The sequence below is a fragment of the Clupea harengus genome, chromosome 1 (assembly GCF_900700415.2).
Source record: "Clupea harengus chromosome 1, Ch_v2.0.2, whole genome shotgun sequence".
Classification (NCBI taxonomy): Eukaryota; Metazoa; Chordata; class Actinopteri; order Clupeiformes; family Clupeidae; genus Clupea; species Clupea harengus.
The window spans coordinates 20,027,491-20,052,324 of NC_045152.1; the positions used below are offsets into that span (position 1 = coordinate 20,027,491).

At 45.6% G+C, this 24,834-nt stretch overlaps 4 protein-coding genes across 5 annotated transcripts in view; 2 read left to right on the plus strand and 2 right to left on the minus strand.

Annotated features, from left to right (window-relative positions):
* Window positions 1-82: 82 nt before the first annotated feature.
* On the minus strand, window positions 83-11,596 carry retreg3 (reticulophagy regulator family member 3). Its single transcript, XM_012825670.3, has 9 exons — window positions 10,674-11,596; window positions 7,995-8,101; window positions 7,546-7,576; window positions 7,313-7,439; window positions 7,027-7,111; window positions 4,670-4,807; window positions 4,013-4,092; window positions 3,502-3,634; window positions 83-3,357 (listed from the first exon to the last, which is right to left on the minus strand). The coding sequence occupies exons 1-9, from the start codon at window positions 10,925-10,927 to the stop codon at window positions 2,798-2,800; spliced, it is 1,515 nt and encodes a 504-aa protein (XP_012681124.1). The 5' UTR covers window positions 10,928-11,596; the 3' UTR covers window positions 83-2,797.
* Window positions 4,960-6,818, plus strand: LOC105898643 (fatty acid-binding protein, liver-like). Its single transcript, XM_042708988.1, has 4 exons — window positions 4,960-4,987; window positions 5,264-5,359; window positions 5,514-5,686; window positions 5,951-6,818. Exons 1-4 carry the CDS (start codon window positions 4,960-4,962, stop codon window positions 6,209-6,211), a joined length of 558 nt encoding a protein of 185 aa, XP_042564922.1. The 3' UTR covers window positions 6,212-6,818.
* A 513-nt stretch (window positions 11,597-12,109) lies between the features above and the next one.
* On the plus strand, window positions 12,110-21,647 carry tubg1 (tubulin, gamma 1). Its single transcript, XM_012825672.3, has 11 exons — window positions 12,110-12,540; window positions 13,352-13,464; window positions 14,477-14,644; window positions 14,974-15,042; window positions 18,116-18,195; window positions 18,345-18,471; window positions 18,628-18,714; window positions 18,932-19,081; window positions 19,303-19,455; window positions 19,632-19,793; window positions 20,044-21,647. Exons 1-11 carry the CDS (start codon window positions 12,492-12,494, stop codon window positions 20,239-20,241), a joined length of 1,356 nt encoding a protein of 451 aa, XP_012681126.1. The 5' UTR covers window positions 12,110-12,491; the 3' UTR covers window positions 20,242-21,647.
* A 210-nt stretch (window positions 21,648-21,857) lies between these two features.
* plekhh3 (pleckstrin homology, MyTH4 and FERM domain containing H3) overlaps window positions 21,858-24,834 on the minus strand; it is a 24,268-nt gene continuing 21,291 nt past the window's right edge. For both annotated transcript variants that reach the window (XM_012825662.3, XM_031570661.2), the window contains 3 exons: window positions 24,372-24,821; window positions 23,756-23,947; window positions 21,858-23,134 (listed from right to left, as the gene is read on the minus strand). In XM_012825662.3, the coding sequence (XP_012681116.2) occupies window positions 22,994-23,134; window positions 23,756-23,947; window positions 24,372-24,821 (783 nt within the window). In that variant the 3' untranslated portion in view covers window positions 21,858-22,993. The remainder of the gene's footprint in view (window positions 23,135-23,755; window positions 23,948-24,371; window positions 24,822-24,834) is intronic.

Here is a 24,834-nt window from a genome sequence, read left to right on the forward strand (position 1 = left end):
ATTCATAGGTATTTCTGCATCTGACCTGCATGTTTCTGATATATAACTACATAAAGGCAACAGAAATACATTTCTGCAGAAATATTTTTAATCAGAAATTCTTTAATATTCTTGCACATCAAAACATATCAAAAACCAAAAGAGAGAGAGACAGAGACATGTATTTAACTATACACGTTTACAGAACTATACACTCATGTCAGAGAATGGTCTTTCATCAAATAACTAAAATTCCCATCTAGGGCTCAACAGGTGGGTCATCCAGGCAGGATCAGCACATGTATATCCATCAAAGGACAGACCACAATTCAGTTTGAGCTACTCGCTCTGACAAGCTCTCCTGGGATGAGCTTACTCTTCAGCTCCACAAACTATATATTATACTGAATTTAAATCACAAACATTACTTCATAATTACAACACTGCACAAATAAAAATACAAATCTTTTGAAGTATAAACCAGCCTTCTTATGTCCCGTCTCTGAGCTGTCTTCCACCTATGTGTAGCCTGTTGTGTGAGGCTCATTTTAAATCAACCAGTTACTTTATCCTTCATGAAAAGACTTTAGAGGACAGTTTATCTAGGGGGATTCACACTCACACTCACTCGCACTATACAGCACATTTTCAGCAATGCCACATCTCAGCTCATTATCTATCATATTGTCCTGCATATATGGCCAGTCCATGTGGGGGGTGCAGGGTTTTAGGAGGGTGGGTTATGTCCATGTTACTCACTTCTGCTGAATGTGTCCATTCTTTAAATATCTAAGTTCTGTGATGACAATATGGATAAAAGTTAGCTTGCTGGGATCATGCACAGCAATAATAAAAATCACCCTGTCTGGTGAAAGTAAGTGCAGAGAGAAAAAAAACCCACTTTTGTATACTGCATCATGCCAGTTCACAGCTGCCATGGAAACAATACAGGTGCGGGAAATCAAGGCAGCAACAGATGCTGGCCTCCAACTCTGAGGAAACAGCACTGAATTTGCAGCAGGAGAGCAGCCATCAACCTCCATCAAACAAGCACAGCAAATATGTGTAAACAGCATTGACTCTCTCCCCCATCATCTCTGTGTTTACACTCACCTACATACACCACATGCCGTCACAAACATCTGAAGGTAACTTGAGGGGGTGTATGAAGTTGGAGTAAACTAGCTTCAACAGGGATTTGGAATAGATGGAGCAGAAACAGCACAAAAGAGAATGAAGCAAAAGGGGGGAAAGCAAATAAACACAACCAAATGGAAAGACAAACAAACTTGAACTAATTACTCAAGGACAAGTGTTTTGCCTTGCTTTAGAAAAGGAAATGAATATCAATCTTGCTCAGTCAGACTTGAGGGTCCTCAGATGTGGGATATGAACAGGTCAGCCTGTTGGATTTCCAGGACTTTTAGCAAGACCTTCAGAAAAACAGCAGGCAAGCCAGCACGGAGGCCAAGCACAAGCCTTGAAGTGACCCTAAAGCTTATGGTGAAGCTCTGAGGTCGTCATCGACGCCTGAGGTAAACATTGCAGCAAGAACACTCTGGTGTTTTCACTGCTGAGGAGTTCGGTGTCACACAAGCGCACACACACACACACACACACACACACACACACACACACACACACATATCCTTCGTCATACTGTCAGAGGTTTGTTGTGTGTGTGTGTGTGTGCACGCGTAGGGTACCAGTGCTTTCAGCAGTTGGCCTCTGACACAGACAAGTGAAGGCAGCACATGCAAAAGTGCAGTAAAGGCCAACACCCATCACACAGTGGCAGGACATCTGAGTCGCCTGAAAGAGTGACTGTTTTCATTTTTTTGAATGATTGCCAAGCATGATGGCCTACAGAATTCGTTCATATGAAAGATTCACACTTTGTGTGTGAAACTCCATATATTCCTCGCAATCAGACGCCTGGCACAACCCTAAGCAGATCAGACTGAACCACAGCGAGCACACAAACAGATACATGTGCACCCTCATCGCATCGGTGAGTCACTCCGGACTGTGAAATAAACAAGAAAATGATTCACCATCAGATATCATTACAGCATTGCTTTGGCTGCTAGGTAACAGCCTTGCAACAGGGAGCAACTTCAGAACCAGAATTCCCATGATGCATCTCCATTGACACCACGTTGCTCTTTACTCCTGCTGTGCTGGCAACAGCCCTGATGCTCCTGCGTTAGTGCCCTCCTGGTCAGAGTGAGGGCTTAGAGGCCAGTTTGGTTCCCACTAACAAGAGGTCCCTGCAGCTTAACACTTCTACTGGGACGAAGGGAGCTGGTCAGTTGTGCTGGTTTGAGTAATGTTTCTGATTTTATATTTTTATTCTTCTGATGTTTATTTTTTAAACATTTGTTTTATGCTTATGTAGAGTTTTAAAAAAACTCAAGTTTATTTCCTGTGTTCTATTGCTTAGCCTACAAAACATATACATAAACATATAGGAGGGATGGGACTCTTGTAGAGAACAGGAAGTTTCGCAAAAAATGTTCAAATGGAAGAAAACTGAGGAGATGAGAAATACTTCACAGTGATAACTCTAGAGGCAGTCATAGAAGGACTCGTGACTGCTGGGACCTAAGAATCAAAACACACTGACAGTGCAGTTCACACACAGCTTTCCAGTCTTCAACATGATTTCATACACTTGTGCAATTACACACACACAATGGTTATCAGCCATTTCAACACATGCATACACATACAAACACATAAGACACAGACACACACACACACACACACACACACACACACTTTAAGGATAGGTAGCGGAGATGGGCGGCCCCTTTCTTTACTGAGGCTTCCCCAGCAGGTTGGACAGGAATCCAGCACTGTTGCCCGAACCCCCTCTGCCCCCGTCTGGCCCCAGTGGATCCATCTGGCTCAGCTCCGACTGGTCCAGCATCTCAAAGTCCTCCCCGTCCAGGTCTGTGTCCAGTTCTGAACTGGACTGGTGCCTGTAGCTCCTGGGGTGGGGCCCCTGGGTGGGGTCCCTGCTGCGCTTGGGCGGAGGCTGGCGGGGCTGTGGCTGGGCGTGGGCCTGGATCTGGCTGGACAGGGCGGCCTGCAGGAGGCTGGCGGTGAGGGTGCCAGCCAGCTGGCCTGAGATGTGGGAGGAGGCCTGCTGCAGCGCGCTGAGGCAAAGCTGCGCCCCCTCCAGCTCCTCCTCCTCCTGGTCCGAGTCCAGGTCCATCAGGGTGTTGCTCCGGTGGCCAGACAGGCCTGCTGAGCCCAGGCTGGGCAGCCCTATGCTGTCGTCGTCCTCCATGAGGGTGGCGTCCGGGTTAATGGAGGGGAAGTCCGGCAAGTCGCAAGCGAAGGACTCCTCCGGGTCACTGTGTCTATCCAGGTCTAAAGATGGGCAACAAACAGCAACATCAATACAATGAGACAGGAATAAGGGATTTGTATTGAATAATGTAGAACAGAACTTTCTTGAATAGAACAGGCTTATAAGGAGAGACTACATTTCCCATGATGCTCAGGGAACCTTACCTTCAGAGCCCTCTGTGAGAGGAGTTTGACCCCTGGAGAGGTTGAACGTGCCATTCTCTGTGTACGAGACCTCAGCATCTGAGTGCTCGGAGTCGGTGAGATCTAGTTCCTTAGCAACCACAGCATCATCAAACTAAAAAAATAAATCATACATGTTACAAAAAAACACTCAGACAACAACTGGAAAAGGGAGATTACATTTTCACTTTCTCACACTTACCCATGGTTCCTGACCAACCCAGGGTATTCAGACTATTTCAACTTGAGACAACACAGACCTGATCCTGACTTACACTTCCAATAAGGAACTGATTTAATTAGCAGCATTATGGCTACATGTGATCCAATGGATTACAGAATATCCATGCAATCCAATGGCTTTATTTGATGTCCTAAGGACGTCTAGCAGTATGATTATATGTGATCCAGGGGATTTTTCCAGCAATTTAGTTGTAGTACGTGGTCTGATGGGTTGCGACTGGTGTGGTTATATATATTCTGGGGGATTTACCGTGGGACAGAAAGCCGCCAGCTCCTCCTCGCTGTCGTCGGCATCGTCTGAAGCTGCACCATGGATGGGCCGGCGCAAGACTGAAATGAAAGGGTCAAAGGTCAATTAGATTGAAGCACCGCAGTCCTAAAGATGTGCAAATTAGGGCTGAACGATTTGGGAAAATAATCTAATTGCGATTTTTTCCCCCCAATATTGCAATTGCGATTTAATATGCGGTTTTTTTCCCAACAAATCAATTTTTTTTTTTTTAGACCACGTTTTTAAATCGCGAACGTTGCGGTTAGAAAATCGCGTTCTATCATATCGCAAATGCAATTAATCGTTCAGCCCTATTGCAAATACCTCTTATTTTGAGGGGCAAAATTACTGATTACAACAAATAGTAAAACACAGTCAAAATGCTAATTTACATTGTCACTTTCTGTGTGGTAACAATACCATTTAGCAGTTCTTATTCCTTTCTGTGTATGAAGTTGAACTAGTGGGGAGAAGTTATGGCAGAAATCAATTGATGTGAATTGTTGTGCCTATCCCCTAATCCAAATAAATAAAGACAATGGCTCTGCAGCACCGGTGGGTGTTGAGGTTTGACTGGAACTGTCTTTTAAAGTTCTTCCTGTGTGCTGGTCCGTTGGCTTGTGGCTGGTTACTCACACTGGTTGTCGAAGGGCTTGGACATCATGTAGCCTGAGGCGCTGAAGTCCAGCCACTGCAGGGCCGGCTCCAACCTCACGCACACACGCTGCCACAGGCGGTGGTACACGGCCAGCGGACACAGCAGCACCGACAGCACTGCAACAGATTCAGAGGGGGGTGGAGGAGAGTAAGGGAACATCAGTACTCTCTTAGTCACTCTCCATGTCATACCAATGACCATTATGAATTCAAGATTAACAGCAGTGTATGTGCTTTTATACTACCAACACCAAAACATAACACCTAAAATGACTAGGGTATCTAAAATATTACCAAGTCACACTTAAATGCATCATACTCCCAGCACTGCTTATATTGCTACTGTTGGCAAACCGTAGCATTGCTGGCAGTTTAGTCCCTGTATCTTCCACAGGGACTTCACATCAAACAACAACAGGGAGAACAAATCCCCGTCCTGGATACCACACCATCTCCAGCCAAACTTACGTCAGACGCCTCACACTACACTTCTTCAGCACAAACAACCTGCTAGTACTCCAGTCACTCACTGTCTTCTGCTGGCTTGACCAGGCACTCACTTTCACCCAGCAGTTTCCAACAGAGGTGAAGCAAACGTACCGATGGCCTTCAACGGAGCCTGGAGAATGTACTCTCAGGAGAACCACGAAGAGTTCTTCAAAGTCCTGTGTGAGTAACCTAGTTCTCCAATCGCTTGAGACTTTATATCATTTCGGAATTATTTCTATTGCATTACTTCACTGTAATTTCATTAGTCACTTTTGCTAATGCTTCCTATTGGCTTGCTGTCTGTCTGTCTGTGTGTATTTCATGCATTTCCCAGCTGTGCCAGACACTCTCATCCGCATCATGCGTGACGTGAAGCCAGTGACTGAGATCAAGCAGAACGGAGAGGAGTTTGTGGTGACCGTGAAGACGCCTCTGCGCTCCACCACCAACACCTTCACGCTGGGCCGCGAGGCCACCATGAAAACCCTCGAAGACAAGACGCTCAAGGTGAGTGCCCACGGACACCACGTCCGCTTCCACACAGCAACATTCCAATGGCCATTACACTCTGTATGCTGAATTACTACACTGAACATCCTGCAGTTAAACTAAGGTACACAGTTAGTACATTTCTGGACAGAAATGGATAATGTAAAACAAATTGATGGGACTACAATTAAGACGAAACAGTGTTAACAGTAAATCTTCCTTGAGCATGTGTATGCCAAGGCCAGTGTTCCCATCTTTTTCTTAAATCCTCATTCCCTTTAAGCTGGTGAAATTCTGCCACTAATGCACTGGATTAGCATATACTCATTTGGCGTGCTCATAGAGAAGGCAGAGCTTTTTTTTATCTTGTTGCTAAGTAATGTCTGCTGTGAGCAGTGCATGGTACGCCTGGAGGACGGGAAGCTGGTCTGCACCTCAGAGAAGTTTACCCATGTGCGCGAGATCCAGGGCGAGGAAATGGTGGAGGTCAGTGGCCTTTCTCTCTCCTATCAGTGGTGTGTTCAAGATAAAACTGCACTGTGAAACATTATGCTCCACGGTAGAAGACCTGACTGATGTGTGAGGCTGGCAGTTCACTGCCATTAAGCGAAGTCTTTGTAATGGCTTTATGCTTGAATAGAATAGATGATCAACATGCCTCTCGTGTTCTAACATGATGTGACGTGTACTTTTGTTTCCCATGGCAACGCTGGTCTCTCAGACAATGACAGCTGGCTCTACATCCCTAATCAGACGAAGCAAGAAGATCTGAGCTGGAGCAAAGGCACCACTCAATAGATATAAATAAACTAATAAACTATATGCCAATGACTGGTCTCTGCAATTCATTATCTTCTTCAATATGTTTTTATTGAAAAATGATACAGTCAAGCATTTCAATTTGTTAAGTATGCCCTTCTGTATATGGTTAAATTGAAATGTTAATAAATCAAATTCATGTCTGAACTGAAAAGACAAGATGATTTTCATAGCAAAAGCAAAAACCACACAGCAACCAAGATCATGACCAATCAATTCCCATCTCATCAATACTACTTCTGTTACACACAGCCACGGACATAAAACAGTGACAAATGCAGTCATCTATTCATTGTAACAGATCCTCCTTTATCACGTCTTCAGGCTACAATAATACTAGGTACCATTAAAATGTAGGTAACATTAAAAGCTTAAAAACACTGCCATAATGTCCGTGCCACTACTTCAGGTTTTATACCGCCATTGAGGTTGAACAAGTAATGTGGAGTTTAAATTCAAGTAGGCAAAGTGATCAAGCGATCTCAAATCTATGGGATAGAAGTGTTGTGGCTTGCAGCCTAGGTGATGTTAGCACATACCTGCTGAGTAGGAGAGCACCAGTCCAGGAATATAGCGCCCCACCATGGCCAGGAGGGTGAATATTCCACAGGTCAGCATACAGAACTGGTACAAAACAAAAAGAGGAGATTACAGCAGTACGCCCGGATGTTCTGATGGACTGGTGGCATGGGTTAAGTGTGTGTTCTGACAGAATAGAGACCATGTCTGGACAGATGGTTATACTGATCATGTGTTAAGCACCGGTCAGCCGGCTCAGTGTGTGCTTCTCAATGGGTGAGGATTTGTCGTGTGCCCTTGCCTCACCTTGCCGGGGTTGCGGCGCTTCAGGTTGACCAGGCCCGCGGAGCAGGACACACAGGCCACCCACAGCTCGGCCATGTGCTGGCACAGCTCCGGCACGCTCAGGGTGCCCGGCTGCACCACGCCCCAGCTGAACACCCACAGGGAGGATCAGAAGATTAGGGACATCACCATAGCACACAGATCCATCAAATCAACCAATCAGCATCACATGTATGTACAGCATCATACTGTACCTTTCACTTTCGCTGTCATCCAGTCTTTTGACTGTAAGGAGAAATGACAGACACACAGAGGACAGAGTGAGTTTGGGGACACAACGGTCTTCGCAGCAGGGACATGATACTATTTAAGTTTCACAGGGAGAGAGGAGATGTGACTGCTGTTCACACAAAGCAAGCACACACACACACACACACACACACACACACACACACAGTTAACAGAGATGACTACACACACACACAAGCATCCCCTGGCAGGATTGAGTTAAAGGTCAAGATTGTGGTAATTGTTTGAGGAAGTGATTAAGTGGAAAGAGGGTAATTGGTGTTAACAGCACTGGTAGGTACACACAGCAGTGAGCAGTGGAGTGGACTTATGCCGAGAGAGATGGAGAGAGATGGAGGGGGACAGAGAGTTAGAGGTGGGGAGAGAGAGAGACAGAGGGGGAGGGACAGCTCACCTCTGATTTCTGGCCAGATCTTATTCCTCCATGTGTCAACACAGACTGTCAGAGCTAAGCCCACACACAGCAGAAACAGAAGTCGCAGAGAGGAAAGAGCAAAGAACCTGAGAAGGAGACAGAGAGACGCTAGTGAGGCTTGATTTTGAGAGCATATAAGGTTACAAGTGAGTGAGTGAGTGAGAGAGTGTGTGTGTGTGTGTGTGTGTGTGTGTGTGTTGTTTTGCTGAGAAAAACCATTCCACAACAGCTGCTGTTCTCTCTCCAGGTGACGGGGTTTACAGGCCCTTGATTGTGGGTGTGTTTGACAGGTCTGTGGCGAGTGAGAGTCTCCCACGTGTTACAAAGGACTAGCTTTGTTGTGTGTCTGTGTGTTTGTTGTTTCTATGCACAACAGTGAGCACGATCATTTGAGCACACGTGTGAAACAGCAAGCGAGTCCCTGGTCTGTTATTTCCAAAGGCAGGCTGACCGCATTTGCCTGACCTGCAATGAGGCAGCACTAACTCAGGTCAGCTCAAACTGCACCGCCTGCAGCTGACGGTCCTACCTCAGCACTGCTGTCACTGATCTCTGAACAGTCCTGGCCCCTCCACTTTGGACAGACTGACACGAGCCGTCAGCAGGATGGTCTTACACTGCTGTTGATCATGTGATAGGCCTACTTGCACATAGCATAGGCAGTCAGAAGGATAGGCTAGGACCCAAACTAAACTGTGTCAAGGCCAAAGCCTTTTTCTGTTTAAAACCATGTTTGCATGTCAGATGTTAACTCAGTGAGCCATGTCTGTTGACATTTTTGTAACGATTGAAACCTGATGAAAACGAATACCCACCAGGAGTTCTCATAAACAAAGCTGTCGGTCAATAGAAAATGGTCTCTGAATGTGGCCATGATCTGCGTGGTAATTGAATCAATCGGAGGACTTTGGATCCCGTCCAGAAAGGGGATCACTAGGCCAAATCTACCCAGGCCAGTCCACTATTTTGCTGACCAGACTACAAATCCAAAGTGAACAATCCATTATTTGTTTAGAAGTGGAAATGATTGGGTTACATTTGCAATTTGTGTCAGCAATGTTAAACCCACTTCAGATTAAGTGGATGTAACTGGTCCTCTCCTGACCAGCTGGGCCTTTAGAGGTGAGTGACCACAGTCGTCACCCGCCTGCAGGGTTCTGCGTCAACCCAGGCCCCTCACTGCCCTGCTGGGACGGCACCTCTCCCCCTGAATGAACTGGAGCGGAGAAAACGGCAGAGAGGAGGAAGAGGGCGAAAAGGGACCAAAGAGTTGTGACAGCGGAGGGAGGACAGCAGGACTAATCCAATAAAGCCGCATGCCTGACTTCACACCCCTCCCTCCCTTCTGTTTTTCCTCCTCTGTGCCTGTCTTTGCTCCATCCTCTGCCCGCTCCACTCTGACTCTTCATTATCCTTACAGTCATGGTGGTGTTCCCCCCCGCCCCCGCCCTTATTCACATTCTTTTACTTTCTTTCTCGAGAGCCAACTGCCCACCCCTCTATTATCGTTTCCCCACCCACTGCTTGTCCTTATCGCTCTCCCTCAGTCTTCTTTGTAGCAGTAAATTCTACTATCAGTGTTCGCATGTGCATGTGTGCATTTGAAGAGAACCAGGTCATGCCATAAATGCAAACATAACAAAACAGATTTAACAGATTAAATCTGGACTCACTGGCCACAGCTCTCCAGTAGAAATAACTGCCACTGAGAGAAACATGATAAAGCACATTGTTCTGGAGATTTAGTCCAGTCATTCAGGGGTTTGAGGTATTATCCCGAAGCCTGAGGCCTTCAGAACTTCTACAAGGTGCAGTTTGCACATTTGGTCATGAGAAAGCTTCTAGATGTTTTCACTGTTCTGAAGTAACATTAAAAAGCGAATTGTCCTGCTTTTTTGCTTCAGATAGTTAGTCATTAGTTTGCCTTTTTAATGCTCTAAAATATGAACTAATGAAAAAGAATGAAACATGCAAATAATCCACGTGAATGCACCTTTACGTCTATGCCTACAATCAGAACTTCTGCTGAGGCACTCCAACATCTTGAGTCACGTAAACCCTTCAGGACCAAGGCCAGAGGCCATTTGTCCCAGGTCAGTTTGATCTCCGTTGAGGGCTTAAAGCCATCTAGCAGTCCAACAGCTGGTGTAAACAACAGCTCCGTCAACACTTGAACAGCCTCTACTTCAGCCTGAGAAAATACAGAGCATGCCACCGCATTCTGATCCATGGGCTAATGAGCGTCTCTGATCATATTCCGTCACACTGGTGCCCGCAGAGGAGCTGATAAACACGATCTTTGTATATGTGACATGGCCCCAAGCAAGAACTAGCGAGCCATTTTCACCTCATTAAAGCTTCATCACCAGTTGCTGGCAGAGAACAATACAACTACAGACGGACCAAATGGCTCGCACCTGTTTCTTGACTGTAAACCTTTTGCTGCGAGCAGACTCGTGTGCTGTGTTTGTGTGTAGTGCATAACAGAATTCAATGCAGTTAATTTAAGTAACGTAAGTTACATGTCACATCACAAACATTGAGCCAGTCCACCACTGTATATAAACCCACATGTAGGTTATTTAGCTAGCTAACTTCAATTCTTAACATGTCCACGTTAGCTGAAGTTAATGGGCTAACTTTGCGCAGAGGACTTACCAGAACAGCACATTGACCACAGTGAAGAGCAGCATACTGTGAATCGGTTTTTCCCACACCAGTACAGCCTGGAGGTAGGTCACCAGTCGTTCGTAGGATCCCAACCTCTCTTGAAGAGAAGCTTTCACAGCACGAACCTGGGCTTCTCTCTCACTAGAGCATGGTCGACTTCGCATGCCCACAGTCGAGCCTTGCTTTGCTGAGCCGTCGAAGCCTTTAGTAGTCATATCTACTGTTCCTGACCTGTGCGCCATTACAACGTCTAAATGCAATATAAAATGACTTGAGCGTATACACGAATTGTCACTTCCGCTGTCAAACACGATATTAAAACAAAAACAAAATGAACGCGCTAGCTACCTGAAACTAAGCTCGCGTTAGCTTTGCTGCGTTATTCTTCAAGCAGAGTAAGCTAGTTCTGGAAACTAGCTAACGTTGGCTAGCAAGTTTATCAAACGACAACACTAGGTAGAACTCGTGGGCCAAACGGATTGGCACGACATGTAAAAATATCCACCATTATTACACAAACAGTAAACAGCACGGGTTTCCAGCCGCGACCTTAAAAGATTCCAACAGGCTAATATTTCAGAAGCTACTGTTGGTCAAAACGATTGCAAGTGGATGTTTGTCTTCCGTGTAGGAGCCGCTAATGCTAGCTAGCCTCAGTGGTTAGGATTAATATCGGATCACGAAAATACCACTAACCACGGGACCCTGTACGGTGTGATTGAAGTGAATACAAGCTCCACCTATCATGCAAACGGTAAGTTCCACTCCAACACGCCTCTATATAGAGCCATACAGTTAAGCGTTGCCAATATGGCGTAACCCCAAGCACCTTTGCTTATTTTCTTACTCAAATTCTGTACAAATCCTGACAGACGCCTGTCTCCTGCGTGAGCAGAGATGAGCCAATCAGAGAAGCCCGTTCCTGGTGCTTTCTGTTGTGTGACTGAGTCTTGGGAGCTCAGTACCATTGAGTAAAATGATCCTGCTTATCGAACTAGTATATGGTGTCTTGTTTCAACTTTACTTTATTTGTACGTCTCAGTGCCAGCAGAAAATGTACATTAACAACTGTTGTGTGGCATGTGGCCTACGGTGAAGAATGGTATTAACGGAATATTTTTTTTTTAAACGACAAGCACCAAATATTTATGTCTTCTGGGTGTTTCTCAATTACTATCCTAATCCGCTTCCCAGGGCCTTGGTCGGTACCGTTGATGTGGACAATCAATCTTACAGTCCTTTTTGATGAGATGAGCGTTGCTCTCAGTCTAGATACCTTTCAATGGTGTAGGCCACCGTTTTCTAAGATACCTGCTTTTCAATGTGCAATATCTCTAGAAGACTTTTATTTCTCAGTGTGATCAGTTTGTTTTCTTGCAACCATGACTTCAGGTTTGCCACCCACCAAAGACTAAATTCTATAAGTGGACCTGTGGCAAACTCACAAATACAAGTACTGCAAATTACTGTATGGCCTGGAAATGAAGGCTAACAACTATGGTCGTCTTACCAAGATTTTCTAATTGTAGGTCTCTCTCTGTCATCAATCTTGCCAAGGCCCCATCCAGTGTAGAATAGTGTGTGGAGCACAATGTTGTGTTAGCAAAAAGGTTTTATGTGCTGTCTGCTCTTTCAGGAGTTTTCATAGCTGAATGAACGCACACCGACAGGGAGCATGCGCTCTTTAGAGAGGCAGGAAGCCGTTTTGCGGCATTTGTGATGTTGAAGCGGGAAGCAACGGAACTCTGCCCCCATTGACAGCAACGCAAAAAGAGACAGCTCCAGCCGTCCACCAAGAGGACAAGCATGCCTCGAGAAATCATAACACTACAACTTGGACAATGCGGAAATCAAAGTATGAAAATTAATTTTCATCTGTTGGCCAAGGCTCCCCAACATCATTGCAGACCTTAGGCCTGTTGTGGCAAACGTTAGCTAACATTACTTTAGGTTGCTAGCTAGGATAGCTAGCTAGTCAGTTTGGTAACGTTAGCTATTCTGATTCTACCTTGATACTCAACAATGTAAAACTAACATTAACTAACTTTCAGTTATCTTTAGATAGATACCGCTTTGCTGAAAACACCATTCTTATTCTAGTTGACTAGGTTTGCAAAGTCATGTTTTATTTGCTATCATCTGCCGTATGCCCTTATCAACCATAACATCGGGTAACATACGGATAGGTTTCTATTTATTCAGCAATGAAAAGTGGCTTTCTGATAGCTAGCTAGCTGATAATAGTGAAGAGGGCATATTTTGGCTAACGTTACATATATGTTGTTAATTAACTTGTATTCTTGTAAATTAACGTTAGATACCAAACCATTTGACCCTAGTAGTCACAAGGCGTTTGTCTATTATGGATGATGAATACCATGGTCTGCTCTCTGATTTGTCTGCTCTTCTCAGATGTTTGCTGAACATAGGCACTTTTTGGCTAACTAGTCATCTCTACCTAACGTTATTTCGGTAACTCAAGTGTTCCAGTTAACGTTATTGGACTTTAGCATACGTCTCTCAGAATTGAACGACATTTGTGTCCAAATATGTGTTGTAAAAGTATATTTACCACGCCAGCTAAACATAGTTTGCGTTACACTTGTTACAACCAGATTTGCTACCAGTATTGTGAATTGACAGTTGTGTTTCAATGTCCCGTACAGTTGGATTTGAGTTCTGGAAGCAGCTGTGTGCTGAACATGGCATCAGTCCTGAGGGCATTGTGGAGGAGTTCGCCACAGAGGGAACGGACCGAAAAGATGTATTCTTCTATCAAGTAAGGGACGAACTAGTATAAACTGTGTCTTCAAAATAAATAAATAAGTCAGCTGAATCGCAAGCTGTGACTGAGCTGTCAGTACTGGGAAAACATGTCTAAATCGTTTTTGAATAGAGTGGTTGTTTTTAATTTTTTGAACTTTTTTAATACGACTGGAATGTGATGGCCATATAATTAGAAACAATTCTCTGTTGATGTTGAGACCTTTTTAACTGCTCGTGGTTTGAATAGAGCCAGTTGGATAGTGTTGGAAATTATACTATAGCACAGCCCTCATGGTTGCCCCATCTGAAGGACAGTATGGTTGGCCAGGTGTTTGAAGAACAGCTGCAGTCTAATTCATTACCATGTGTTTGCTCATGCCAGCCAGAATGGTTTGTGTGTTTGCGTCTGTGTGTGGAAAACCTGCATAATGTCTTTCTCATATCGGAGTATAGCTCTGCAACATAGCTCAGGTTGGTGTTGGCAATGCTGCCATTTTGCATTCTGCTGCAGTGTAAAAGTTGTCCACTAGATGGTGCAAAACAATAACATCTGGTGCAGCAATCTGGATGGGGCCTATGGAAGACCGTATACTATGATGCCAGCACGCAATCATTTACTACAGTATGTAATGTAATTCAATGTAACAACCCATGCAGAGTGACTTCTCCAAAGCATATTGGCAGTCAAATAGCTGTAGGAATTAGTAACTGCTTCAGTGCTATAGATGGGAGTATGGAGAGGTTATAAAAAATAGGATGATTTTTGCTTTCGTAGTAACCCTAAGGACATTGTTGTATCTTCTCTATATTATAGTTATTGTTAAAAGAAAATCAGAAAAATGATTGGCCTATATCAACTTAACCCTTAACTGAACTTAACATAACCCTTATTGGTAATATTTTTATCCGACGTAACAGTAACTTGTCATTTCTGTGTTTGACTTTCAGCTTCTTGTATAATTGAGTGTTCGTGAAGATGCCTGGTGTCTCTGACTGACTAACTGTTTGTCCCTGGGTGCCCACAGGCCGATGATGAGCACTACATCCCCCGTGCCGTGCTGATGGACCTGGAGCCGCGGGTCATCCACTCCATCCTGAACTCGCCCTATGCCAACCTGTACAACCCAGAGAACATCTACCTGTCAGAGCACGGGGGTGGCGCTGGGAACAACTGGGCCAGTGGCTTCTCTCAAGTGATTAAAACAAACACACACACATACATGTGACATTCTCCTGTTTATCTGTCATTGTCAGACTTGCACATCTTTAATTACCATAGTAATTGTTATGGGGATGTCAGTGTATGTACCGGTGCAGGTACACGCTCACATACACACATACACACACACACACACACACACACACACACACACACACACACACACACACATACATACATGTCACACAACTTTGTTCACTCATACTTGCCCCACATTTTCAGACTCTCATCTGAAGTTATCATGCTAGTTGTTCTCAGTGCATATAAATGAGTGCACCAGCCTGATGGAACCTCTTGTCACAGGGAGACAAGATCCATGAGGAAGTCTTTGACATCATCGACAGAGAGGCAGACGGCAGCGACAGCCTGGAGGTAAGCCATGGTCACATGCCATTCCAACATCCGGACTACCCACCTGCCATCTGAAAGGGCGTGGGCAGATGAAGTCAGTCAAGTTTAGGGGGACAGGTCTAATGACTGTGCTCTGTAGCAGTTGTTCAGAGGGCGGCTGGGTTCACTAGCGTAAATGTAGTGGGAACGATGTTACACGTCAGAGTTGTTCTAAATAAGAATACGTGTCATGTGGATATCCCACCTCATTCACCAAAATATCCCTTGGTTGAAAAAAAATCCCTAAATGTGCCGTACACCCTGACTCTTTTTAGCCCAGATCTTTACTCAGATAAGTGTGGTAATAGGTTGCATAAACAGTGAACACATATGTATGTATGTATGTATGCATTCTCACACACACTGACACACACACACACACACCTGCATTACGTCACAGGAGGGTGTCATTTCATGGCTATTAAAAGGACTCCTCCCTCTAAAACAGCAGTCCCCACCCAGACCAGTCCTGCTAGGTAATTACTGCCCCACTCATTTAGGACCAAGTGGTGGTTAGTGTGTGTGTGTGTGTGTGTGTGTGTGTGTGTGTGTGTGTGTGTGTGTGTGTGTGTGTGTGTGTGTGTGTGTGTGTGTGTGTGTGTGTGTGTGTGTGTGTGTGTGTGTGTGTGTGTGTGCGTTTGCATGTACACCTGATGGGTTATGAAAGTGTGTGAGTGTGTATGTATGTGCAGGGCTCTACGCTAAGGTTTTCCCCAAGGAGTACATGTGCTCCTACATGAAAAAATTTAGGAGCACACAAAGAAATTTAGGAGCACAGCGATTTTTTTTAATGCGGAAGTAAAGCATGTCATTTGCGACCTATAGTTCCAAACATTGTATTTTCCAACGTTCAACCCCATTCTTGTTCAGTGTTTCCGAAGCAAGTTAGCTGGTAAATTGATCAAATTACTGCATTTGTTCATATTTCAACACTTTAGTGGACCTCTTATCAATTGTTATTAGTAGTATTTTATATAGCCAGCTTTACCTAAAGTTTATTGTAAGATATAGTTTGTTAGATTCTAAATGCAGTTAGAGTTAGACTGTAGGTCTAGTATCTAATGTAAGCAACACTTTTACTGTAGCTAGCTAGAGAGCATGTGTACCATAACCAGTAGTCCGTTGGTTTATAGTCTGTCAAATTAGTTCTAGTTATTGGTGTTTGTTGGCATACAAAGTTAGTCTTCTCTTATTAGCCTAGTTAGTACATCTGATTAGAGCTAGCAACAATGAATTGTAGATTAAGGGGTCCCCTATCTCAGTGTTAATTTTGGCAGCTATTTTAGATTTAGTCTTAAGACGAAAATGCATACTAGTTTTAGTCACATTTAGTCATTTTTATCCTTCTTAGTTTTAGTCTAGTTTTCGTCAACGAAAACTGATTACATTTTAGTCTAGTTTTAGTCACATTTAAAAGTCCATATTATAGCCACATTAAACTCCTTTCCTTCCCAGGCCCAGGGACCCCCTGTGTTGTGTCTACAAGTGCATAATAGTCAAGCTTGCAGTACTTAAATTGTGGATGCAATTAGTCTCTAAGAGACAGATCTCTTAGTATATGCCTACAGCTGAATTCCAATTAATTCAATGTAAATAATCATTTTAAGGCAATACTTAATTAACAGAATTATCATTCAAATATAAGAGAATATCAAGTCTAGATTTTCAAATGATGTGATAGCACATTACAACTACTATGCCTACCTGGCCTTAGAGTTAAATCAACCACATATCCTCCATTTGAATTGCTGTGCAATTTGATAACCAACAGATTTAGCTAGACGGATAGTTTTGACAGTTGAAAGTGGTGCCAATGATAATAACAACTGCCCAAATAGACAAGGATATTTAAACCAATCACATATTAATTTATTTTTTCTTGATTAATGTCATGCGTGGCCTGCCCTATAGTCTATTCTGCAATGAGTTTACTAGCTAGCATAACTTAGCTAGGATATGCTACCTCATAGTTAGCTAAAGTTAGCTAGCTAAAAGTTCGCCAAGGCTAACGGAAGGCTTAAATCGAAAATTACTAGCTAGCTATCCAAGCTGACACAACCTATACACTCGACTGCCCCTTTGAAGTTAACTTAACGTTGGCTAATACATTCTAATAACTAGTTATCATTGACAGTTACTAGCTAAGTTACCAAACTCCTTTCTCTTTCTTTTTTCTAAATTGAGCAGTTGCTGGTGTGAGCTACAGTATGGGAGCTAGCAAAGCCATTTCTAGCTCTGCTTCACAATATTGCTGCCTAGTGTTATAAGTTAATGTAATGTTAATAAAGTATCAGACATAAACAGAATACAACACACCAGTAACCAATTGATATTATGTGTTAATATACCGAAAATGTCAGTAAATCGAGGTGGTGCTGCTGTCTGTCCCGTGAAAGACCATTCAAACAGGTTGCCAGTAGTGGGTTTTTTGCGAGCTACTTATACCAAGTGATCACATGTCGGAGAGATCGTCGTAACCCTCTTTTTATATGGCTCTGGCCCATTGGTTGCGAATCGTCGCTCTCATTTGCATGAAGTTAAGCGTGTCATCATGCTATGTTCACATCGTGCAGTCGCGACCCCGTCACTTGTTTCCATATGAAATCTATGGTGCTTCACTTCTTCGCGCCGTTGTTCCGTGTATTGACAACAGCCCGTCACTCGCGCACTGTGCTCGTAAATTATTTTTCAAGTTCGCACATACCTATTTTTAGGCGCAAATGCGAGTGAAATACTCGCACTGTAGAGCCCTGATGTGTATCCTTAGGAATAATGTGGGTACAAGCCTATGTGTGGACCAAATCTGTGTGTTTATATTTGAAAAGTAAAGTGTGTGTGTGTGTGTGGGGGAAAATTCATGTCCTCTTAAAAGAAGGTCAGTAGAACAGTCCACCAGCTATAAATACTGGTGTATATGCTCTAATTATCATAAGGAGTAGTTCAGGACCCTTGTACCACTTCCTAAATATACACACACACACACGCGCACACGCACACACACACACACACACACACACACACACGCTCACTCACAGTAACTGTGTGTGTGTCTCAGGGCTTTGTGTTGTGCCACTCCATTGCTGGAGGAACTGGTTCTGGATTGGGCTCCTATTTGTTGGAACGCCTCAACGACAGGTAAGGCCACAAAAAGACACTCACACAAACACACACACACACACACACTCACACGTGTGTCTAAGTATGAGTCAGACTGACTCGAGCCTGTGTCTCCTCCACTCTGCCCCACTCCACTCCCTTCCCTTCCCGTGCCTCTCCGTCTGCAGATACCCTAAGAAGCTGGTCCAGACGTACTCCGTCTTCCCCAACCAGGATGAGATGAGCGATGTGGTTGTGCAGCCCTACAACTCTCTTCTCACACTCAAGAGACTGACACAGAACGCTGACTGTGTGGTGAGAGCATGCCCATACATACATACACACAGCACACACACACACACACACACACACACTACAGAACGTAGTTTCTCTTTTACATAAAGTTCTGGACAAACGTGCGTGTAAACTCTCTCATCCAGCCTCTCCGCTATTTCTTTCCGTCTCTTTCAGGTGGTTCTGGATAACACCGCTCTGAACCGGATCGCCACTGATCGGCTTCACATCCAGAATCCTTCCTTCTCCCAGATCAATCAGCTGGTAAGATCAGTGCTCTCAAACACACCTATCGAACCTATGATACCTACCTACACCTCTGATGTTATACACATCACACAGTTCTAAAATAAAGTGTGTAGAAATGAAAATTATCTTGAAAAGGTTTTTTTTTTTTTTCCTTCTATTTTTTTGAATGACTAAATCTGTTAGTTTTTTCCCCCAGTCTTTGAATGACAAGAAGCTTTCTTTCTCTCCATAGGTGTCCACTATCATGTCTGCCAGCACAACAACTTTGCGTTACCCTGGATACATGAATAACGATCTAATTGGTCTGATAGCCTCACTTATCCCCACACCCCGCCTCCACTTCCTCATGACTGGCTACACTCCTCTCACCACAGACCAGTCGGTGAGCGAATACTCGCTTGTGTGGGTGTTTGTGTGTGTGTGTGTGTGTGTGTGTGTGTGTGTGTGTGTGTGTGTGTGTGTGTGTGTGTGTTTGTTTGAGAGACGTATTTAGTCTGCCTTTGTCACATACTTGTTTACTCTTCTCCCTGTGTCTTTCCCCCATTTTGCCAACTCTCTCTCTCTCTCTCTCTCTCTCTCTCTCTCTGTCTCTCTGCACTGCAGGTGGCCAGCATTAGGAAGACCACAGTGCTGGACGTTATGAGGAGGCTCCTGCAGCCTAAGAACGTTATGGTGTCCACAGGACGGGACCGTCAGACCAACCACTGCTACATCGCCATCCTCAACATCATCCAGGGAGAGGTGGACCCCACGCAGGTGTGTGTGTGTGTGTGTGTGTGTGTGTGTGTGTGTGTGTGTGTGTGTGTTGGTATGGTCATTGTTATTAGGTCCTGTGTGTTAATGTGTAAGAGATTATTAGCAGTGTGGACAGGAATGAAGTTTGTTTTTGGGTCTTGTCACTGATGTTGGATTGTGTGTGTGTGTGTGTGTAGGTTCATAAGAGCTTACAGAGGATCAGGGAGAGGAAGTTGGCCAACTTCATCCCATGGGGCCCTGCCAGTATCCAGGTGGCGCTGTCGCGCAAGTCTCCCTACCTGCCCTCGGCACATCGCGTCAGCGGCCTGATGATGGCCAACCACACCAGCATCTCCTCAGTAAGGAAGACCTGTGCTCTGCGCCGGCAGGCTAGCTAGCTTCACTGCTTCACATGGTTTCTCCTCTATTTCTTGGGTGGTTATGTCATGTATATGGGTAACAAGGTACTAGAGTAAGCGTGGAAAATCTGTGACACAGAAGACTTGCATGGGAAAGTCTTGAAAAAGGGTGGAATTTGATTACATGGCCAATGTTGAGTATATTAAGCATCTGGGACTTACAGCTCTGTTTCTATTCTGTTTTTCTCAGCTGTTTGAGCGCACCTGCAAGCAGTACGATAAACTGCGGAAGCGCGAGGCCTTCCTGGAGCAGTTCCGGAAGGAGGAAATGTTCAAGGAGAACTTTGACGAGCTGGACAATTCACGTGAGGTGGTGCAGCAGCTGATCGACGAGTACAGCGCTGCCACACGACCTGACTACATCTCCTGGGGCTCACAGGAGCAGTGAGACACACACACACGCTCAAGGCTGTGCCTCATCAGAAGAAGCCTGCATTCACACACACACACACACACGCACACACACACACACACAATCTTTGATAGAGAAGTCTCCCAGCCTTCTACATCCCTGTGCCACACTCAAGGAGTGGACATTGTTGATAACTGTTTGCTGAAGCACCTCACGATCCTGATGTGGGATCAGGAAGGGCCTTAGCCCTCTAATGACAAAGTAGAGTAGCCGGAAAGGAAGGGCCTGTTCCCAGAACAGCCCTCCTACTCTCCTCCCGTCCCTCGTCTCTCACTCATGTGTGCCTAAAAATGCTCCGCAATTGTAGTCAATTGCTTGTTCAGTTCGTCTATCTGCTTTTTCCTTTCTTTTGCACAATCATCTCTACCTCTCTCTCTCTCTCTCTTTTTTGACGTATTTTTTTCTTTTGCTGATCTACAACTTTACACCGTCTGGCTTGACGACCCGTCTATTGCTATTCAATAGCATTTCCTATAGATGGGCATTGCCATTAACATGTAGAAACGAAGACACCCAGTCTCAGAGCAGAACTATGTGACACACACGAGCCCATAAACTGAAGAGGGTTTTCTGTCTTTGTTCCAGATCATCAAGTGAATACTCAGAGGTGTAAATGATCTTCTCATCTCTCTCTTTCCCCTTTGCCCTTTTCTTTCTTTCTTTCTTTCTTTCTCTCTCGCTCTCTCTCTCTCTCTCTTCCATAACACACACACAGGTTTAAAAATAGCTCAGGCAATCACACAAGAGATGTGTCTGAATGTAACCCGAGAGGGGCTGGAGTAGGACTGGAGACGGAAGTGGAGAGGCAGGAAACACACACACACACACACACACCAAACATACACACTCACACACACACACACACAAAGCAACTCTCATTTATGTCTCTCCTGCACACAAGCTGCACAATCAGTCTTTTCCCTCAGGAGGTTGAAATATAAGCGCGTGCACACACACACACACACACACACACACACACACACACACACACACACTGCTTAATGGAAACACAGAATGTACTGTGTGTCTGTGTGTGCGCGTGCGTAAACCACAGTGTTTAATATAGTCCAGGTGTGGATGGTGGAACGGTTCTCGGTTCCACTGAGCTCTTAAAGCGCTGCGTTGGTTTGAAGTGGATCTGACTTGTGTGGTAAAAGGCCTTCAGTACACACACACACACACACACACCCCAGCCCCCGTCCCAACTCTCACCCTGAACATGAGCCCAGTGTGCGTGAGCTGTAGCTCTGTCTGACGTCACACACACACTTCCTGCCGCCCTCGCCCTGTTCACGCGTCCCAAATGTAAATACTCAGCTGCTTCAAATTTACTCAAGTTGTGATATGGTCAAAATAAATGGTTGTCTTTTTTTTTTCAAGAACACACATGGTCATTATTTTGTGTGTGTGTGTGTGTGTGTGTGTGTGTGTGTGTGTGTGTGTGTTAGAGCAAGTGCGTGAGAAGGATTGCAAACTAATAAGAGGGTGTAAAATTAAAAACATTGTAAAAGAGTGAGAGAGGCAAGAGAGCGTGTGTGCGCGTGAGTTTTTGTGTGGCGTGTTTACAGGAAACCTCAATACTCCAAAATCAGTAATGGTATAATGTTTCTTTTTTATTTGTACATACAGTATTTATTGTTTGTTAGCTATATCATTGCACATCTGAGTCAGCTGTACAATCAACAGTGCAGTGGCCAATAAACGAGTGACATAAGAAAAAGTACCGTGCGGCAAAACCAATCCGTTTCTGAGCTGGAAGCTATAAACAGTCTGTTTAGTTTTCCCCCTTGGCTCTCAGCTGCCAGCAGCTGCACACCATCATTCCCATTGTAGCTGACTGCTGTGTGTGTGTGTGTGTGTGTGTGTGTGTGTGTGTGTGAGAGAGACTGTTGAAGGAGAGTTTAACACTCTGTGTAGAGACAGAGTTAGGCAGGGGAGTCTTGATTTGGGCTGCAGTGTGAGTTAGGAGGGAATTAGTCAATCTTTGAAGCTTTTGGAGGCTTTGGTCCAAGCTCAGCCATGCTCTTGGGGCAACAAGGGCTGAGTTGTGATCACGTCAGATCACATCTCACACGCACACACACACACATCATTCAGTGAGGGGTGTGGGGGAAAGTTGTTAAGGCTGTTTCATAGTTCTTTCCGAGCGAATATTAATAAAAAGCGTTAAAAAAAAAGGTGAAAAAGTACAACAGTCTTTATGCTCAGGGCCCAACCCTTTCCCTCGGGGAGATCCTCTTGCAGAGAGACGCCGTCACGTGGTCAGACAGGCCATACCCAGAATCCCCCAGTGTCTATTCCCAGAATTCTCTGGTGCTGCGAAGGACAGGATGTTCCCAGCTCTGGAGCCGTAACCTCTCCCTCCCGCTGAGTGCATCTGGACTCCAAAGTCTCCCGCTTAGAGCCAGAGACGCCCATCGGAGAGCTGGCGCACTGCCCCCTCAGACTGTGGAGCTCCGATGGTCTGTCTTCTTTATCTGTCTCTGTGTGTTCCCAAAGGTTTGTCAGCGCTCAACGGCAGCTAGCGGTGTGTGCCTGTCTCTGTCTGTCTGTCTGTCTGTCTCTGTGTGTTCCCAGTTCGTATCAGAGGTAACCGATTGCTCAGTCATATGTGAGTGTATCTTCAGTAAATCGTAGCGTTTTTGAGGTTCTTCAAACGAAGACGTGTGTTTCCACAGTTCTCCAGTGCTTTGAGCCCCTGTGTGAGTTTGTGTGTGAGCGTCTCTCATCACACTGTGTGAGAGGGCAGCTGGAGCAGCGGGTTGCACAACTTGGGATGGGTCTCCATGGTAACGGTGACATCCCCCTTGCCCAGATGACGTCGGGTAGCACAGAGGTAGGCATTCATCAAGTGCACAATCTCTGTCAGCTGAGAGGAGAGAGAGAGAAGAAGGGATTGTTACATCTTTAATGACTAACCTGATGTAATCCAGAAGGCCACATCACCAGTAGGATGTACACAGAACATGAGTGACAGTCATTGTATGTGTGGGCAGGGGCGTGGGTGCGTGTGGGAGAGGGAGAAGGGGACGGGACACAGGCAGGCCTTTGTATCTGGTACATGCGAAGGGGGACAAGAGGAGGAGGAGTCCTGGCTTTGGGAAAATGGCAGGATGGGGTTGTGGGAAACGCCTGGAGGGCTAATGCATATGAAGGACCTGGACTGTACCTCCTCCCCCGTCAGTCAACCTCAGACTGGTTACCATGAGACCACAAGAGCCCACTACGGCACTGCTGCGTGAGGGTCCCATGAGGCTCCCACTCCAGCGCTGGTTTGGGAGTGTGCATGCTCTGTCACAAAACCCAATCCAGTACTGCTCAGTGAGCGTGTACACTTCATGAGAGTCCAGCTCTGTTCTGTGAGGCTTCATGCTTAGACTACCACAAATGAACCTACTGTGGTACTGCAGTTCTGTGAGTATTTATCCTTATGCTTTACCTCACAACCCCTACTCTACTGCTGTTGTGTGTGTGTGTGTGTGTGTCCCACCTGGCTGGTCTGCAACAGCAAGTCTCTGTCGCCAGTGCTGATGCGGAGTGTGTGGGGATCCGAGATGCCATATGAACAGATCTGACCAATGGGGAACGAGTCCAGCGGCTCCGCCTCTCCTGGCTGATACAGCGAGACGCAGGAGGCAGCGACACCCAGCAGCAGCCTTCCTGAGAAGCTGCCCAGCGAGCTCTGATACACACACACACACACACACACACACACACACACACACAAGGCACTTATAAGGACTGATGCAAAGTCAGGAATACAGTGATCATCTATGCCAATCATGCACAAAAACAAGCTAGAGACATCCAGTGCCAACTGCTCATAGGCCACCCATTCAGTGCGCCATAGATACTACATAAATAGACAGTAAACCTGGGCACACGTAAAGACGCTCAACTCAACATCTACTGTGCAAAAGAGAGGTATTCCAGGAAATAGGATGATTGGGTTTGACTCTGGATGACTACACTGGGTAAAACCCCAACTGCCTTTTTTGAATGTGTGTCTGTGTTCCAGATTTAGGGGATTTCCAGGGTCGTTTTACAGTGCTCTGGCCAACTCAAAGAAAACACTCTTGGTAAAGTGCTATCATTATCACACTCACCACATAGAGGTCCACCTCATAGAGGGCTGACCCAAACCCCGCCCACTGCTGCATGACTGACAGGTAGGCTGTCATGCAATCGGCACGGCTCAGCCCGGCCAGCCCCATCCAGCGCTCGGCAACGGCTGCCATGACAGCGGCGGCCTCCTCCTTCCGCCGGCTCCTGGTGCACTCCTCCTCCTGCTCGCGCTGCTTGCGGCCCCACAGGCTCCCCAGGAGGGCCCGCGAGAGGGAGGTGGTGTCTGGGGAGGGGGCCCCGGCGGCGGCGGCAGCAGCAGCAGCAGCACTGGCGGGACGGAGGAGAAGGCTGCGAGGGAAGAGCTGCTCTGGAGGAGGGCAGGGGGGCGCCGCGCTCAGGTCCCCCAGCTGGGCCTGCAGACGCAGGGCTGCCATGCACACCAGGTCCGCCTCACACACCGGCAGCTGCCCCCGCAACACCTGCTCATGGCACTGAGAGACAAGA